General features: G+C 45.9%; 1 protein-coding gene across 1 annotated transcript in view; it reads right to left on the reverse strand.

Annotated features, from left to right (window-relative positions):
• Positions 1–16,724: 16,724 nt before the first annotated feature.
• dnajc8 (DnaJ (Hsp40) homolog, subfamily C, member 8) overlaps positions 16,725–17,701 on the reverse strand; it is a 46,950-nt gene continuing 45,973 nt past the window's right edge. The window contains exon 9 of the mRNA XM_070898407.1: positions 16,725–17,251. Coding sequence (XP_070754508.1) covers positions 17,132–17,251 — 120 coding nt within the window. The 3' untranslated portion in view covers positions 16,725–17,131. The remainder of the gene's footprint in view (positions 17,252–17,701) is intronic.

Below are 17,701 nucleotides of genomic sequence, written 5' to 3' on the forward strand. Positions count from 1 at the left end.
ACGGTGATGGTCGTTGAATTGATGATCGGGCCTGATATTGTTTGTACACCGCCCGCAGGGATCGGTATTACATCACTAATTACCCACAAAGACAAAAAGTTTGGGCACTCCTGGTCTTGGAGTTTGAGGATCTTAAACTTAAAACAGAACAATATCGCTGGAAACCCTCGAGTGGTGCAATGTCATTTTGAGTTAAAGCAAGAATAGAGGCGGTAACATGTGAAAGTAATTTTTTTGTAATTACAGAACTGACTTTCATACTTCCCATATTTCAGTCGTGAAAATAAGAGGCACTATGGTATGTGGGTGATAGGGTGGAATTGTAGTCAATAGTAATAACTTGCACCAAGTCCCGCTTACCCATCATCATAGGCAGTACCTCGACATCGAGGAAGACTTGCTTCCACTCTAAAAGTGAGTTCTTAGGTGACTGTACAGACCCTGTCACAGGTGGGATAGACAGTGGTTGAAGGAAAGGGTGGGTGGGGAGTCTGGTTTGCCGCACGCTCTTTCCGCTGCCTGCGCTTGATTTCTGCATGCTCTCGGCGACGAGACTCAAGGTGCTCAGCGCCCTCCCGGATGCTTTTCCTCCATTTAGGGCGGTCTTTGGCCAGGGGCTCCCAGGTGTCGGTGGGGATGTTGCATTTTATCAAGGAGGCTTTGAGGGTGTCCTTGAAATGTTTCCTCTGCCCACCTGGGACTCGCTTGCCGTGTAGGAGTTCCGAGTAGAGCACTTGCTTTGGGAGTCTCGTGTCGGGCAAGCGGACGATGTGACCCGCCCAACGGAGCTGGTCGAGTGTGGTCAGTGCTTCGATGCTGGGGATGTTGGCCTGAGCGAGAATACTTTGGTCCGTCTATCCTCCCAGGGGATTTGCAGGATCTTGTGGAAGCAGCACTGGTATTTCTCCAGCGCTTTGGGGTGTCTACTGTATATGGTCCACGTCGTTTGAGACATATAGGAGGGCGGGTATCACTACTGCCCTGTATACTATAAGCTTGGTGCCAGATTTGAGGTCCCGTTCTTCAAACACTCTCTTCCTAAGGCGACCGAAGGCTGCACTGGCGCACTGGGGGCGGTGTTGGACCTCGTCATCGATGTCTGCCCTTGCTGACAGTAGACTCCTGAGGTGTGGAAAGTAGTCCACGTTGTCCAAAGCTGTGCCGTGCATTTGCCCATCAGTTCTGTGCTCGCTGACCTACATTGGCTCCCAGTTAAGCAACACCTCGATTTCAAAATTCACATCCTTGTTTTCAAATCCCTTCATGGCCCTCGCCCCTCCCTATCTCTGTAATCTCCTCCAGCCCCCCCCCCCCCCCCCCGAGATGTCTGTGCTCCACCTATTCTGGTCTTTTGAGCATCCCTGATTATAATCGCTCAACCATTGGTGGCCGTGCCTTCAGCTGCCTGGGCCCCAGGCTCTGGAACTCCCTCCCTAAACCTCACTCACCTTCTACAAGATGCTCCTTAAAACCTACCTCTTTGACCAATATCTCCTTATATGGCTCGATGTAAATTCTTTTTTTGTTAACACTCCAGGGAAGTGTCTTGGGATGTTTTATTACATTTAAGACGCTCGAAAATATAATTTGCTGTCAATATTTGCATACATTAACTAGAATCACTGGATAATTCCACTTTTTTAGTCCAAAAAGCATTGAATTATCAAGAGTAGACTGTATTGCCGAGCATTCCTCTTGCTCCTGATTGCACCACGAGAGCACAGGTCCAAGAGCGTTTATTTTATTCTTCATTCACAGGATGTGGGCAACAAATACTGGGCAAGTCCAGCATTTGTCACCCTCGAGAAAGTGGTGAGAGGGCGGTTAAGTGTCAACCACATTGCTGTGTGTCTGGAGTCACATGTAGGTCAGACCGGGTGAGGACGGTAGATTTCCTTCCCTAAAGGACATTAATGATCCATTACTGATACAGGTATGACCTCCCAAATCCGGAAACCTCGGGACTGAGGCCATTCCGGATTTTGGAATTTTCGGGATTTTGGAATCTTTTCACGACATCCCGAATCCAGAAACGCCTGGGTTAAGGTTCTGGTATTTCCGGATTTCGGAACCCTTTGGCCAGCCGTATTCTGGGCGAAGAAAAATCGCCAGTGAAAAACCTGCATGGCAGCCCCAAGGACAGCGGTAGGTATGAAGACCTGCAAAAAAGGTAAGTTAAAGTTTTTATTTTTTAATTCTTTTGCAGCGATTAGATAGTGAAGTGTCTGGTGAATGTTTTGTAATTTTTTTATTTTTTGTTTGTTTGTGTTTCCCCCCTCCCAAGGCCCAACTCACAGCGGTATCGGCCGAGGACTAATGTTGGCGAGGACTGGTGGCGGTTTCCGCTGAGTTTTACCGCTGGGCCTTTAAAAAATAGCGGAGTGATCAGCGATGCTTTGGGTGAAAAATGACGAAAAAATACCGCCATCGGCGTTTAAAAAAATGTCCGGATTTCGGACCACCCCTCCATGGATCAGCGCGATGTTCAGATTTCAGTACATTCCAGAGTTTGGAGGTCAAAAAAGCTGTACTATCTTTTTATTCCAGATTTATTTAATTAACTGAATTTAAATTCCCCAGCTGACGTGGTGGGATTTGAACTCATGTCTCTGGATCATTAATCCAGGCCTTAGGAATACTGGTCCAGTAACACAACCACTACACTACCGTCCCCACATCCTCCACTTTGGACATTTCAGCCCTGTAGCCCAGGCAACTCTGTCCTACACCATTGTGTATCTCAGTGGGCCGGGGGTTTGCTGCGCTGCTGGATAAATCTGTTCACAAGATCTATTGCTGTCAGCAACTTTAAACGCATGCAAATTAATGGGAATATGGAAATCAACTTTGCATGTGGCTCCCAAGGGTTCATACTCATCATCATAGGCAGTCCCTTGAACGAGGATGACTTGCTTCTACAAGAGTTCACAGATGTTTCAATGAAGGACCCGATGTTCCCGTCCTGAACTGCATGTTGAAGGGTGGTAGATGCCTGTGCGTGGATTGTTTTAACGTGGGGTGACCGTTGCACACCAGCCACCACACGGGGCTTGACAGAGCGAGGTCTTGGTCCAGTGGCAAGGGTTAACCAGGACGACTGGAGACCAGCTCTGCTGCACGGGCCTAGTGCGCACACATATCGCAGTGTGGGCTGGGCCCCGTGCTGCCCCTGACCCTCATTGGCCACCCCTCCGCCACGAGGTCTCACTGTTCTTCCATCACGGGCCCCTGGAACATCATGGGCCACCCCGATCTGCGAGAGGACACCGGTGTGCTACAAGTGTGCAACGGCTTCGAAGTGGGCAACTGGGTGACGTCATTAAAAGCCAGGTCGCCGTTTGGAGCGTGGGCGGGAACATCGGCGGGGGCCCTGGTACAGCGGAGGAGCGGGAAGGTCGGGGCGGATGAGCGGCGGGGGATTGTGGCAGAGGTGCGGCGAATGTTTCTGTGGCGGAGGAGCGGCGAGTTCATACTACACATCTTGAGAGGCCCAGGAAACAGAAATTTCAACCCCCCCTGTTCTAAAGTTGCAGCGTGCTTTTAACGTTGGGCCTCATTTAAATATTGCCCGCCAACTTCCCACGTGAGAGCGGGGGAGGATTGTGTGGCCCGGGGACCAGCTACCGACACAGGGCAAGGATTGGGATCTGGTTCCAGGCTCTCTTGAGTTCAGGAAGGTGGGGTGTTGTGGGGGGTTGGGAATACTCTGGGGAAAACAAGGCCTAAGCTTTCCTGTGGGGCCTGGACCAACACTCCTGGCCCCGCAGAGGATAGAAAAAGCACTTCTCTTTCTCAGCCTCCTCTCCCCCGCCCGCTCACACCCGTTAGATTTGCAGTCGGCATCATTGGATCACAAGATGCCCATGTAAAGGACCTCGCCAACTTTAGGCGGGTGTCCTTGTTGCCTGCTCAGGAGAACGGGTTAAAGGCGGACAGCAGGATCCTGGCTGCCTGAGGGCCGGGGAACTCTGGCAATTTTAACTGCCTGCCCAGCCAGTTTGTGCCCGGCGGGTAAGGTTAAAATCAGGCCCTTTGCGTTCCTTGCCAGTCTATCTTCAGACCTTCCTTAAATATTTCTCTGACCTCCCTTCTGCTCTACTTAGCCTTATGTGTTTACATAGAATTACAGAGAATCTACAGCAGAGGAACAGGCCATTCATCCCAACGGGTCCGTGCCGGGGTTTATGCTCCACACCAGCCTCCTCCCACTCTAAGTAGCTCTCGCCCCACCCTGCCCCCCCCTTGCCCCACCCTGCCCCCCCCTTGCCCCACCCTGCCCCCCCTTGCCCCACACTGCCCCCCCCATCCCCCTCTCACCCTGCCCCCCTCGCCCCATTCAGCCCCCCTCGTCCCACCCTGTCTCCCTCTCCCTACCCTATCCCCCATTCCCCCCTTGCCCCCCCTGCTCCCCTCCCCCCACCCTGCCCCCCCTGCTCCCCCCTCCCCGTCCTCCTCACCTGCATCAAGCCTGCCCCTACACACAGCAATGCCCTCTGCTTCAACCACTCACATGGCAGCGAGTTCCACATTCTCACTACTTTTGGTGTAAAGAAATTCCGCCGCAATTCTCTCCGTTTTCGTAACAGGAACTTGAGTTTGTCCAGCACGTTTTCATTCACAAACCTCCCAAGAGGGAAGTTGGAAATGGACTTTTTCCAAGTCTCATTTAAATTTATACCTCTCTGTTTAAGCTAACGTTTGCTGCGCTCCCTTTACTTCTGGTAGGAATCTGCCAAGTCTGTTCTGCTCTGGGCAACGTTCCCTGTCGGCTGCACGTTGCTGTGCGCGATCCCGTTAAATCTGCTCAGAAGCCGTATTTGCAATGTGAACCCCGGTGAGCTGCCTGTGTCAGGCCTTTCATAGAATCATAGAAATTTACAGCACGGAAGGAGGCCATTCGGCCCGTCGTGTCTGCGCCGGCCGACCAAGAGCTACCCAGCCTAATCCCACTTTCCAGCTCTGGGTCCGTAGCCCTGTAGGTTACGGCACTTCAAGTGCACATCCAGGTACTGTTTAAATGTGGTGAGGGTTTCTGCCTCTACCACCCTTTCAGGCAGTGAGTTCCAGACCCCCACCACCCTCTGGGTGAAAACATTTTTCCTTGTCTCCCCTCTAATCCTTCCACCAACCACTTTAAATCTATGCCCCATTACTGTGTGGCCACACAGCTTAGAGGGAGCATTGATTCTAGTCCCCATTTATAGCCGGATCCAAACCTATTCCCCATTTCATTCCCTCGAACAGCTCTGCTGCCTCCCTAAAACATACTGATCGCAAAAAGCAGTCCTGGATATACTGACTGTCTCCTCCTCCTCTATGCCACATATATTACTTTTACCCCAGTCTATCTTTGGATAATTAACATCACCCTTTATCACGGACCTATTGTTTCTGCATTTTTCGCTTTCTCCTCACCACCATTTTGTGGTTTGCAAAGTGCTCTCAATACACTCTCAGTTTCCTTATTCTTCAGCTCTAACCAAATAGGTTCAGCGTTTTCACTATTCCTTACTCCATTAACAGAATCTCTGATTAATATTGCTAGCCGTCCTTACTGTTCCTACGCAATCTCCCAAATATAGTGTAACTTCACTTGCTGTGCCCCAACCAAAGGCAGATCGCTGATAATCACGACTGCAGCAATTGTACAAAATACCAATTATTGTTCACTTCTACCCACAGATTTCGCAACTACCGAAGTCTCTCGCTCCCAAGCAGATTCCTCTGTCGCAAGGAGGGCAGAGTTAACAGAGTGACTATAACACAATAGAACAGAAAGTTAAGAGACTAACTGGTGTCCTGTTTCTGACTGCTCCATTTTTGATCGGGGCGGAGGGGCAGTGAGAGATCGGGGCCCAGGAGCGAGGGTTCAGGGCCCAGGAGAGGTGAGGGCCCAGGGGCAGCACAGACCAGCCCACACTGCGAGCATGCGTGCGCACTAGGTCCGTGCAGCAGAGTATAGTCTCCAGTCGTCTTGGTTAACCCTTGCCACTGGATCAAGACCTAGCTCTGTCAACCCCGTGTGGTGGCTGGTGTGCAACGGCCACCCCACGTTAAAAAAATCCACGCACAGGCATCTTCCACCCTTCAGGATGTAGTTCGGGACCTAGATTGTCAGGTCCCTCATTGAAACACCTGTGAACTCATCCCTTTTTGGTGTGGAAGCAAGTCATCCTCGATACGAGGGACTGCCTAATACTAATACTACTAGAACAGAAATAAACTATTTTATTTTTTCAGAACTATGGAAACATCTGTATTGAATTTTGAAAATGACCTTTTGGATTATACTTGCCAGCGTTCAGTATTGGATGGTTTTACCATGTGGACTCCAAGTGAACACCAAACATGGCTTGTAAAGTTAGAAAATTGACCTTTGAACACATGATTAAAATGAAAAAGTACATACTCTTGGAGTGATTAGTTTTAAATTGCACTATCATCTGAAATGTACGCAGGGAAAGCTCAGCTTTTGGGGCCCAAATACAGAATCCTGGCAGTTCTGTAAATCAAAGTTTATGCCGTGTCTGGATATCTAGTTTCCGTTAGGTTGCACTGGTATTCTGCAATCGGCCAAACCAGTACATCCGATCAAGGAATTTCATGCGCAAATTATGTCCAGCACAAATCGAGTTTCCGCTAGTGTAAAAAAAAACACTGCACTGGAAGCTGAGCATTAAACTGCTGTCTCTCAGATGCCCCTCTTTGCAAATTTTTATGCTTTAGAATTGGCACTTGCAGCTTTCTGCATGCAGATATTGTTTAGATTGTGTCATCCTGTCCCTTGTTGAGACATCATAAATGAGGAAGAAGTGCATCCGGGAGGGCGCTGAGCACCTCGAGTCTCGTCGCCGAGAGCGTGCAGAAATCAAGCGCAGGCAGCGGAAGGAGCGTGCGGCAAACCTGTCCCACCCTCCCTTACCCTCAACCACTGTCTGTCCCACCTGTGACAGGAACTGTTCAGCCACCTAAGGACTCATTTTAAGAGTGGAAGTTTAAGAGCAGATCTCACAATTCACCAGTAATTTTCAGACACGTCTTCATAACTTGAGATCATGAAATAATTCATATAGTAACTTCTCGTAATTAATGAGGAAGTGTACTTAAGGAGTTTGGTTATAAGACATACATGAAATTTGATCCAGATAAATTCTAATTTAAAGATGTTAACATAAGCAGAACCTTATTTTAAAATGCTGCATTTTAAATTGTACTGAACGTAAAATATTTTGGATCACCAAGGCACTGATTTCAAGATCCTCGTTTTCGAACCTGTCCACAGCTTTGCTCTACCTTATCTGAGCCATCCTATCTCTGCGTTTACAATTTCCCCACCCTTAATCTTCTAGTCTCCTGCTCATTCCCCCTTCTTCTCCCTCTCGTGAAGGGTTCAGGGATGTTCTACGATCTACAGGAGACTAAATGGATGAAAATTACTGTTGTACATTGGATTCAGCCTCCAAGGTACAAACAAAAATGTAGGTTGCATCCACTTAAGCTTCTTATGAACTGAGGAAACAATTCTAAAAACCACAGCCATAAGAAACACTCCAAACAGCACACCTTGCAATGTCACCTCAGAGCAAACTGCAAATGGCTTGGAAAAAAAAGTACAATCCCATCAGGTCTGCTTTTTCTGTCCAATTTAATCAATTTACAATGCGTTCTCCCCGTACATCCTCCTCCAGTAGGGAGAGTTGCAGGCATACCTCTCCATGACTGCTGTCAATTCCAGTTAGTCAGCACTGACAAAGTTTGAACGTGCCTTATCAAGCTATATCAAGCATATTGCAACTCAAATCAAGATTGACAAATTGCAAGCCCCAACTGATACTGCTCTAGAATTCCCTTCCTAAACCTCTCTACCTCTTTCCTCCTTTAAGACATTCCTTAAAAACCGAGCACTTTCACCAGATCCAGTATCTCCAGTGGTTCGGTGTCAAATTTTGTTTGATTTGGAGGCAACAGATTGAAGTTTTTGCTCGGAGAGGCATCCATACCTTGGAACAAGGTACAACCCAGGTGGACCGGATGGAGTGGAAACGGGCACCAACACGGACAAGCTGGGAAGTTCTTACATGGTGCTGGAAAGTGATATGGTTCTGTACAGGCCTCTGAGTGATGGGCATCCCTGTGATTGCAATCTCTCCGTAGACTGTAAAGCATAACAAACGAAGTGAGTAACTGAAGGGAAATTAGTGCTTTGCACCCTGTCGTTAATCTTTCAGGTTCAAATATTGTTCCCGACTATTCATTTGACTGCAAATTTCCAGTAATAAAACAATAACAAATGCCAAAAACTGTATTCCACAAGAGCACCAGAAATAGGAGCAGGAGTAGGCCATTCGGCCCCTCGAGCCTGCTCCGCCATTTAATAAGATCATGGCTGATCTGATCATGGACTCAGCTCCACTTCCCTGCCCGCTCCCCATAACCCTTCACTCCATTATCGTTCAAAAATCTGTCTATCTCCGCCTTAAAAATATTCAATGACCCAGCTTTCACAGCTCTCTGGGACAGAGAATTCCACAGATTTACAACCCTCTGAGAGAAGAAATTCCTCCTCATCTCAGTTTTAAATGGGTGGCCCCTTATTCTGAGACTATGCCCCCTAGTTTTAGTTTCCCCTATGAGTGGAAATAACCTCTCTGCATCTAACTTGTCGAGCCGCCTCATTATCTTATATGTTTCGATAAGATCACCTCTCATTCTTCTGAACTCCAATGAGTATAGACCCAGCCTATTTTCATAAGTCAACTCCCTCATCTCCAGAATCAACCTAGTGAACCTTCTCTGAACAGCCAATGCAAGTATATCCTTCCTTAAATACGGAGAGCAAAACTCCGTATTTAAGGAGTGGCCTCACCAATACCCTGTATAGATGTAGCAAGACTTCTCTGCTTTTATACTCTAGCCCCCTTGCAATAAATGCCAACAGTACATTTGTCTTCCTGATTACTTTCTGTACCTGCATACTAACTTTGAGTGTTTCATGCACAAGGACCCCCAGGTCCCTCTGTACTGAAGCACTTTGCAATTTTTCTCCATTTAAATTATAATTTGCTTTTCTATTTTTTCTGCCAAAGTGGATAACCTCACATTTCTCACATTATACTCCATCTGCCAAATTTTTGCCCGCTCACTTAGCCTGTCTATATCCCTTTGCAGATTTGTTGTGTCCTCCTCACAATTTGCTTTCCCACCCATCTTTGTATCATCAGCAAACTTGGCTACATTACACTCAGTCCCTGTATCCAAGTCAATTGTAAATAGTTGAGGCCCCAGCACCAATCCCTGTGGCACCCCACTAGTTACTGTTTGCCAACCGGAAAAAGACCTGTTTATCCCGACACTCTGTTTTCTGTTAGCCAATCCTCTATCCGTGCTAATGTATTACCCTCAACCCCATAAGCTTTTATCTTGTGCAGTAACCTTTTATGTGGCACCTTATCGAACACCTTCTGGAAATCCAAATACACCACATCCACTGGTTCCCCCTTATCCACCCTGCTCATTACATCCTCAAAGGCCCAGCGGCAGCGAGAGGCGGCGGCAGTTGATGAGGCGCGAGTCGGGGGTCGGAGGCCTATAAGAGGCCCAGCGGCAGCGAGAGGCGTTCTTGTGCAGCTACAGGGAGAAGGCAAAAAAGTAGAAAGAAACAGAAAGGTGACATCACAGCCAAAGGGGTAAGTGATTGGCTGGTGATTGGTGAGTAGTTTTTCTTTCTTCACTTCTATAACATTGAGTAAACTTTAACATTGTTGTTGCCTATCTAAGGGTTAAGTCATGGCAGGAGAGCTCGGTCACGTGTTATGCTCCTCCTGTACCATGTGGGAACTCAGGGACGACTCCAGTATCCCTGACGACTACGTGTGCGGGAAGTGTATCCGCTTCCAGCTCCTGACGGACCGCGTTGCAGAGTTGGAGCTGAGGGTGGATTCACTCTGGAGCATCCACGATGCTGAGAATGACGTGAGTATCACATGTAGCGAGTTGGTCTTACCGCAGGTGAAGGGTCCACAGCCAGATAGGGAATGGAAGACCATCAGAAAGAGCAGTGCAAGGAAGGTAGCGCAGGGGTCCCCTGTGGTCATCCCCCTGCAAAACAGATACACTGCTTTGAGTACTGTTGAGGGAGATGACTCATCAGGGGAGGGCAGCAACAGCCAAGTTCATGGCACCGTGGCTGACTCTGTTGCACAGGAGGGCAGCAAAAAGAGTGGGAGAGCGATAGTGATAGGGGATTCAATTGTAAGGGGAATAGATAGGCGTTTCTGCGGCCGCAACCGAGACTCCAGGATGGTATGTTGCCTCCCTGGTGCAAGGGTCAAGGATGTCTCTGAGCGGGTGCAGGACATTCTAAAAAGGGAGGGAGAACAGCCAGTTGTCGTGGTGCACATTGGTACCAACGACATAGGTAAAAAAAAAAAGGGATGAGGTCCTACGAAACGAATTTAAGGAGCTAGGAGCTAAATTAAAAAGTAGGACCTCAAAAGTAGTAAACTCGGGATTGCTACAAGTGCCACGTGCTAGTCAGAGTAGGAATCGCAGGATAGCGCAGATGAATACGTGGCTTGAGCAGTGGTGCAGCAGGGAGGGATTCAAATTCCTGGGGGAGGTGGGACCAGTACAAACCGGACGGTCTGCACCTGGGCAGGACCGGCACCAATGTCCTAGGGGGAGTGTTTTCTAGTGCTGTTGGGGAGGAGTTAAACTAATATGGCAGGGGGATGGGAACCAATGCAGGGAGACAGAGGGAAACAAAAAGGAGACAAAAGCAAAAGACAGAAAGGAGATGAGGAAAAGTGGAGGGCAGAGACACCCAAGACAAAAAACAAAAAGGGTCACTGTACAGCAAAATTCTAAAAGGACAAAGGGTGTTAAAAAAAACAAGCCTGAAGGCTTTGTGTCTTAATGCAAGGAGTATCCGTAATAAGGTGGATGAATTAACTGTGCAAATAGATGTTAACAAATATGATGTGATTGGGATTACGGAGACGTGGCTCCAGGATGATCAGGGCTGGGAACTCAACATCCAGGGGTATTCAACATTCAGGAAGGATAGAATAAAAGGAAAAGGAGGTGGGGTAGCATTGCTGGTTAAAGAGTAGATTAATGCAATAGTTAGAATGGACAATAGCTTGGATGATGTGGAATCTATATGGGTGGAGCTGCAGAACACAAAAGGGCAAAAAACGTTAGTGGGAGTTGTATACAGACCTCCAAATAGTAGTAGTGATGTTGGTGAGGGCATCAAACAGGAAATTAGGGGTGCATGCAATAAGGGTGCAGCAGTTATAATGGGTGACTTTAATATGCACATAGATTGGGCTAACCAAACTGGAAGCAATACGGTGGAGGAGGATTTCCTGCAGTGCATAAGGGATGGTTTTCTAGACCAATATGTTGAGGAACCAACTAGGGGGGAGGCCATCTTAGACTGGGTGTTGTGTAATGAGAGAGGATTAATTAGCAATCCCGTTGTGCGAGGCCCCTTGGGGAAGAGTGACCATAATATGGTGGAATTCTGCATTAGGATGGAGAATGAAACAGTTAATTCAGAGACCATGGTCCAGAACTTAAAGAAGGGTACCTTTGAAGGTATGAGGCGTGAATTGGCTAGGATTGATTGGCGAATGATACTTAAGGGGTTGACTGTGGATGGGCAATGGAAGACATTTAGAGACCGCATGGATGAACTACAACAATTGTACATTCCTGTCTGTCGTAAAAATAAAAAAAGGAATGTGGCTCAACCGTGGCTATCAAGGGAAATCAGGGATAGTATTAAAGCCAAGGAAGTGACATACAAATTGGCCAGAAATAGCAGCGAACCTGGAGACTGGGAGAAATTTAGAACTCAGCAGAGGAGGACAAAGGGTTTCATTAGGGCAGGGAAAATGGAGTATGAGAAGAAGCTTGCAGGGAACATTAAGACGGATTGCAAAAGTTTCTATAGATATGTAAAGAGAAAAAGGTTAGTAAAGACAAACGTAGGTCCCCTGCATTCAGAATCAGGAGAAGTGATAACGGGGAACAAAGAAATGGCGGACCAATTGAACAAGTACTTTGGTTCGGTATTCACTAAGGAGGACACTAACAACCTTCCGGATATAAGAAGGGTCAGAGGGTCTAGTGAGGAGGAGGAACTGAGGGAAATCCTTATTAGTCGGGAAATTGTGTTGGGGAAATTAATGGGATTGAAGGCCGATAAATCCCCAGGGCCTGATGGACTGCATCCCAGAGTACTTAAGGAGGTGGCCTTGGAAATAGCGGATGCATTGACAGTCATTTTCCAACATTCCATTGACTCCGGATCAGTTCCTATCGAGTGGAGGGTAAACAATGTAACCCCACATTTTAAAAAAGGAGGGAGAGAGAAAATAGGGAATTATAGACCGGTCAGCCTGACATCGGTAGTGGGTAAGATGTTGGAATCAATTATTAAGGATGTCATAGCAGCGCATTTGGAAAGAGGTGACATGATAGGTCCAAGTCAGCATGGATTTGTGAAAGGGAAATCATGCTTGACAAATCTTCTGGAATTTTTTGAGGATGTTTCCAGTAGAGTGGACAAGGGAGAACCAATTGATGTGGTATATTTGGACTTTCAGAAGGCTTTCGACCAGGTCCCACACAAGAGATTAATGTGCAAAGTTAAAGCACATGGGATTGGGGGTAGTGTGCTGACATGGATTGAGAACTGGTTATCAAACAGGAAGCAAAGAGTAGGAGTAAATAGGTACTTTTCAGAATGGCAGGCGGTGACTAGTGGGGTACCGCAAGGTTCTGTGCTGGGGCCCCAGCTGTTTACACTGTACATTAATGATTTAGACGAGGGGATTAAATGTAGTATCTCCAAATTTGCGGATGACACTAAGTTGGGTGGCAGTGTGAGCTGCGAGGAGGATGCTATGAAGCTGCAGAGCGACTTGGATAGGTTAGGTGAGTGGGCAAATGCATGGCAGATGAAGTATAATGTGGATAAATGTGAGGTTATCCACTTTGGTGGTAAAAACAGAGAGACAGACTATTATCTGAATGGTGACAGATTAGGAAAAGAGGAGGTGCAACGAGACCTGGGTGTCATGGTACATCAGTCATTGAAGGTTGGCATGCAAGTACAGGCGGTTAAGAAAGCAAATGGCATGTTGGCCTTCATAGCGAGGGGATTTGAGTACAGGGGCAGGGAGGTATTGCTACAGTTGTACAGGGCATTGGTGAGGTCACACCTGGAGTATTGTGTACAGTTTTGGTCTCCTAACTTGAGGAAGGACATTCTTGCTATTGAGGGAGTGCAGCGAAGGTTCACCAGACTGATTCCCGGGATGGCGGGATCTATCAAGAAAGACTGGATCAACTGGGCTTGTATTCACTGGAGTTCAGAAGAATGAGAGGGGACCTCATAGAAACGTTTAAAATTCTGATGGGTTTAGATAGGTTAGATGCAGGAAGAATGTTCCCAATGTTGGGGAAGTCCAGAACCAGGGGTCACAGTCTAAGGATAAGGGGTAAGCCATTTAGGACCGAGATGAGGAGAAACTTCTTCACCCAGAGAGTGGTGAACCTGTGGAATTCTCTACCACAGAAAGTTGTTGAGGCCAATTCACTAAATATATTCAAAAAGGAGTTAGATGAGGTCCTTACTACTAAGGGGATCAAGGGGTATGGCGAGAAAGCAGGAATGGGGTACTGAAGTTGCATGTTCAGCCATGAACTCATTGAATGGCGGTGCAGGCTAGAAGGGCCGAATGGCCTACTCCTGCACCTATTTTCTATGTTTCTAAAGAACTCCAGAAATTTGTCAAACATGATTTCCCTTTCATAAAGCTATGCTTGATTGAATTATGCTTTTCCAAATGTCCTATTACTTATTTAATAATGGACTCCAGTATTTTCCCGACGACAGATGTTCGGCTAACTGGTCTAGTTTCCTTTCTGTCTGCCTTTTTTAAATAGCAACGTTACATTTGCGGTTTTCCAATCCGTTGGGACCTCCCCAGAATCCAGGGAATTTTGGTAGATTACAATCAATGCATCCACTATCCCTGCAGGCACTTTTTAGGACCCTAGGATGCAAGCCATCAGATCTAGGGGACTTGTCTACCTTTAGTCCCATTATTTTACTGAGTACTACTTCTTTAGTGATAGTGATTGTATTAAGTTAGTCCCTTGATTATCCCCTATTGGGATGTTTTTAGTGTCTTCTACCGTGAAGACCGACACAAAATATTTGTTCAAAGTCTCTGCCATTTCCCTGTTCCCCATTATTAATTCCCCAGTCTCATCCTCTAGGGGACCAACTTTTACTTTCGACTCTCTTTTCCTTTTTATGTACCTGTAGAAACTCTTACTGTTTTTATATTTCGTGCTAGTTTATTTTCATAATCTATCTTCCCCCCTGTTATTTTTTTAGTCGTTCTTTGCTGGCTTTTAAATTTCCCAATCTTCTGGCCTCCCACTAGTCTTGACCACATTGTATGCCCTGGTTTTCAATTTGATACCATCCCTTATTTCCTTAGTTAGCCACGGATGGTTATCCCTTCTCTTACAGCCTTTCCTTCGCATTGCGATATATTTTTGTTAAGAGTTATGAAAGATCTCCTTAAATGTCTGCCACTGCTCATCAACCGTCCCACTCTTTAATCTATTTTCCGAGTCCACTTTAGCCAACTCTGCCCTCATACCTTTGTGGTCTCCTTTATTTAAGCTTAGGACACTGGTTAGAGATCCAACTTTCTCACCCTCCAACAGAATTTGAAATTCTACCATGTTATGGTCACTCCTTCCTAGAGGATCCTTTACTAGGAGATTGTTTATTCGTCCTGTCTCATTACACAGTACCAGATCTAAGATAGCCTTCTCCCTGGTTGGTTCCGCAACGTACTGTTCAAGGAAGCTATCCCGGATATACTCTATGAACTCTTCCTCAAGGCTACCCTGGCCAATTTGCTTTGTCCAATTAATATAAAGGTTAAAATCGACCATGATTATTGCCGTTCCTTTTTTATAAGCCTCCATTATTTCTTGATTTATACTCTGTCCAACAGTGTAGCTATTGTTAGAGGGCCTATAGACTACGTCCACCAGCGACTTTTCCTCCTTATTATTCCTTATCTCCACCCAAATTGATTCAACATCTTGATCTTCTGAGCGAATATAGTTTCTCACTAATGCACTGATCTAATCCTTTATTAACAGTGCTACCCCACCTCCTTTTCCCTTCTGAATTGTCAAATACCCTTGAATATTTAGTTCCCAGCCTTGGTCACCTTGCAACCACGTCTCTGTAATGGCCATCAGATCTATTTGTGCCGTCAACTCATCTATTTTCTTATGAATGCTGCGTGCATTCAGATAAAGAGCTTTTAAATTTGTTTTACCACCATTTTTTCCTGCTTTGACCCCACTTTCTGGTTCACTTTTATGTTCATACATTCTGTCCCTTCCTGGCACGCTCTGGTTTTCATTTCCCCCAGTGCTACCCTGATCTATTGCCTTCTCCTTATTGACTTTATAAAGTTCCGCTCACCTGACCCCCCCCTCCCACTAATTAGTATTCTGGTCAAGATTAAATTTGAGATAGGAAATTGAGCAGAGGCAAAGAGATAATTAACGGGTAGCAGGGAAAACGCCAATTATCAAAGTGTCTCGCCATGCTAAAGCGGACCGATTAAGTAACATTTGAATTGGGCTCCCAGTGTCATTGGGAGTCAGGTTTAAAGCGTGCCGTGATGGGGGGGGTCCGGGAAACAGTCAACAGTAATTGGACAGTAATCCTGAAAGTCAAGAGACTTCAAGAAAGCAAAAAACCGAGCCGAAAGGCAATACTGGAAATCCACCCTCACAGGTTCTGGCTACGTCAAACAACAAAACACAAATCAACATAGGCTGAACTGATCAGTTTTCATCCACAAATATTTTACAAGTATTTTCTATTAAAATTAAAAGTGGACACCAGAATTGTGTATGGGCAAACAGGAGTAAAAAGGGATTTATCATAGAAACATAGAAACATAGAAAATAGGTGCAGGAGCAGGCCATTCAGCCCTTCTAGCCTGCACCGCCATTCAATGAGTTCATGGCTGAACATGAAACTTCAGTACCCCCTTCCTGCTTTCTCGCCATAACCCTTGATCCCCCGAGTAATAGAAACATAGAAACTATTTGGAAGGGGAGCTGGTTGTTCCAGAGTCAGTCTCAGAGCTGTAATATTTATAATTCAACCCTTGTAAATTGAAATACTGAGCTAATTTTAAATAGCTCCTCATGAGATTTGAACCCACAACCCCTGGTTTACTAGACTAGTGCTCTAACCCCTGAGCTATGGAGCTAGCTGCATAGCTAGCTCATGGGTGGATCCCACGTGAAGCGAGCCGCTTTCTGTGCTGAGATGTCTATGATTCTATGAATGGCCCTCAGCCCACCCCCAGTATATGGCGAGTCACCATTGGTGAAGTCCTGTGGAACCGTACACCTGTCGCCCCAACCCTAGCCAGCACCTCAGGAAAGGAGTGAAGACTAGCAAAAATACTTCTATCTGTGGATTAGTACCACATTTGCAAAGCTAATTCTTGTATTTCTTTTCTCGGAGTTTGAAATGCAAAGTATTTAAATGTTGTCCAACTTTAATCAGTGTACACAGAAGCTAAACGTCAGTACATGTGTCAAACTATGATCACACAATGTGCAATCCATCGATTTCAAAAATATAAAGCACATACTGTTATTTCCAAACACTTTTAATGATTACCTTTGATGACTAAAGATAGACAAATTGTTCATCACAGTACAAAAAGGGTACAAAACGTTAAATTACAGGGCTTAAAAATTAAAGGTTTTCAAAAAGATACAAGGCCATTATCAACCTCTTTTATACTGTACATTTACATCATATTGTTTTAGAATCAAGAAGCAGTGAAGCCCTGCGACATAGGTTATCAGCGATGAAACTAATAGTAATAGCTACAAGTACAACACTTATGAGTCAGTAGAATGGACAGGAAAACAAACATTTCTGCCACTAAACTGCAAACACTCCTCCTCAGTGAAGAACAGGTTCCAGAGTAAACATTGCTATAGTTGTTTGTGTTTGTGATTTCCTATTTTACGTAAAATAATTTCAGAACTCTTATCGCTGCTCCATTTTAACTTTTGGTGGCTTGAGAAAACTCCTCTGTTTCTTTTCTTTCTTGCCTTTTTTATTGGCTTGAAAGTTTCTCCAGCTATCAACACGGCCATCTCGACTTTCCTGCGGTAACACACACACGCAATTGTCAAAAACAAAATGTACAGCATTGGTCTTTTTCAAAAATCACCCCCCATTATGTTAGCAAGTTAACTATCTTTTCTTAAATCTATTAAAGTTACTGCTTGCCTACAGTGAATTGTAGAAGTTGATGGATGGCGAGGGAGAAAGTGACAAAGATCCCAGTCATGGAGGACTGTGTGGTGGGAGCTTCACGTTGCATCCAATCTGTGCCATACCTGGCACTGCGAGTACTGGGCAAGGACAAGGCAAGCAGTGTTTTATTGTGGGAGAATCCAGTTTACTGCTGGGACCTATGTTTGAATACAGCTGCCATTGTCAGCACCAATCTTGAAGACCTATCTTGAAGCAACAGCTGTCTTCACTTTATCCGCAATCAGTGTGGTTATGTTTTTAAAACTTCTGTTTTTTCCTCAGTTTGCTCACAGTCGA

This window comes from Pristiophorus japonicus, chromosome 14 (genome assembly GCF_044704955.1).
Source record: "Pristiophorus japonicus isolate sPriJap1 chromosome 14, sPriJap1.hap1, whole genome shotgun sequence".
Taxonomy (NCBI): Eukaryota; Metazoa; Chordata; class Chondrichthyes; family Pristiophoridae; genus Pristiophorus; species Pristiophorus japonicus.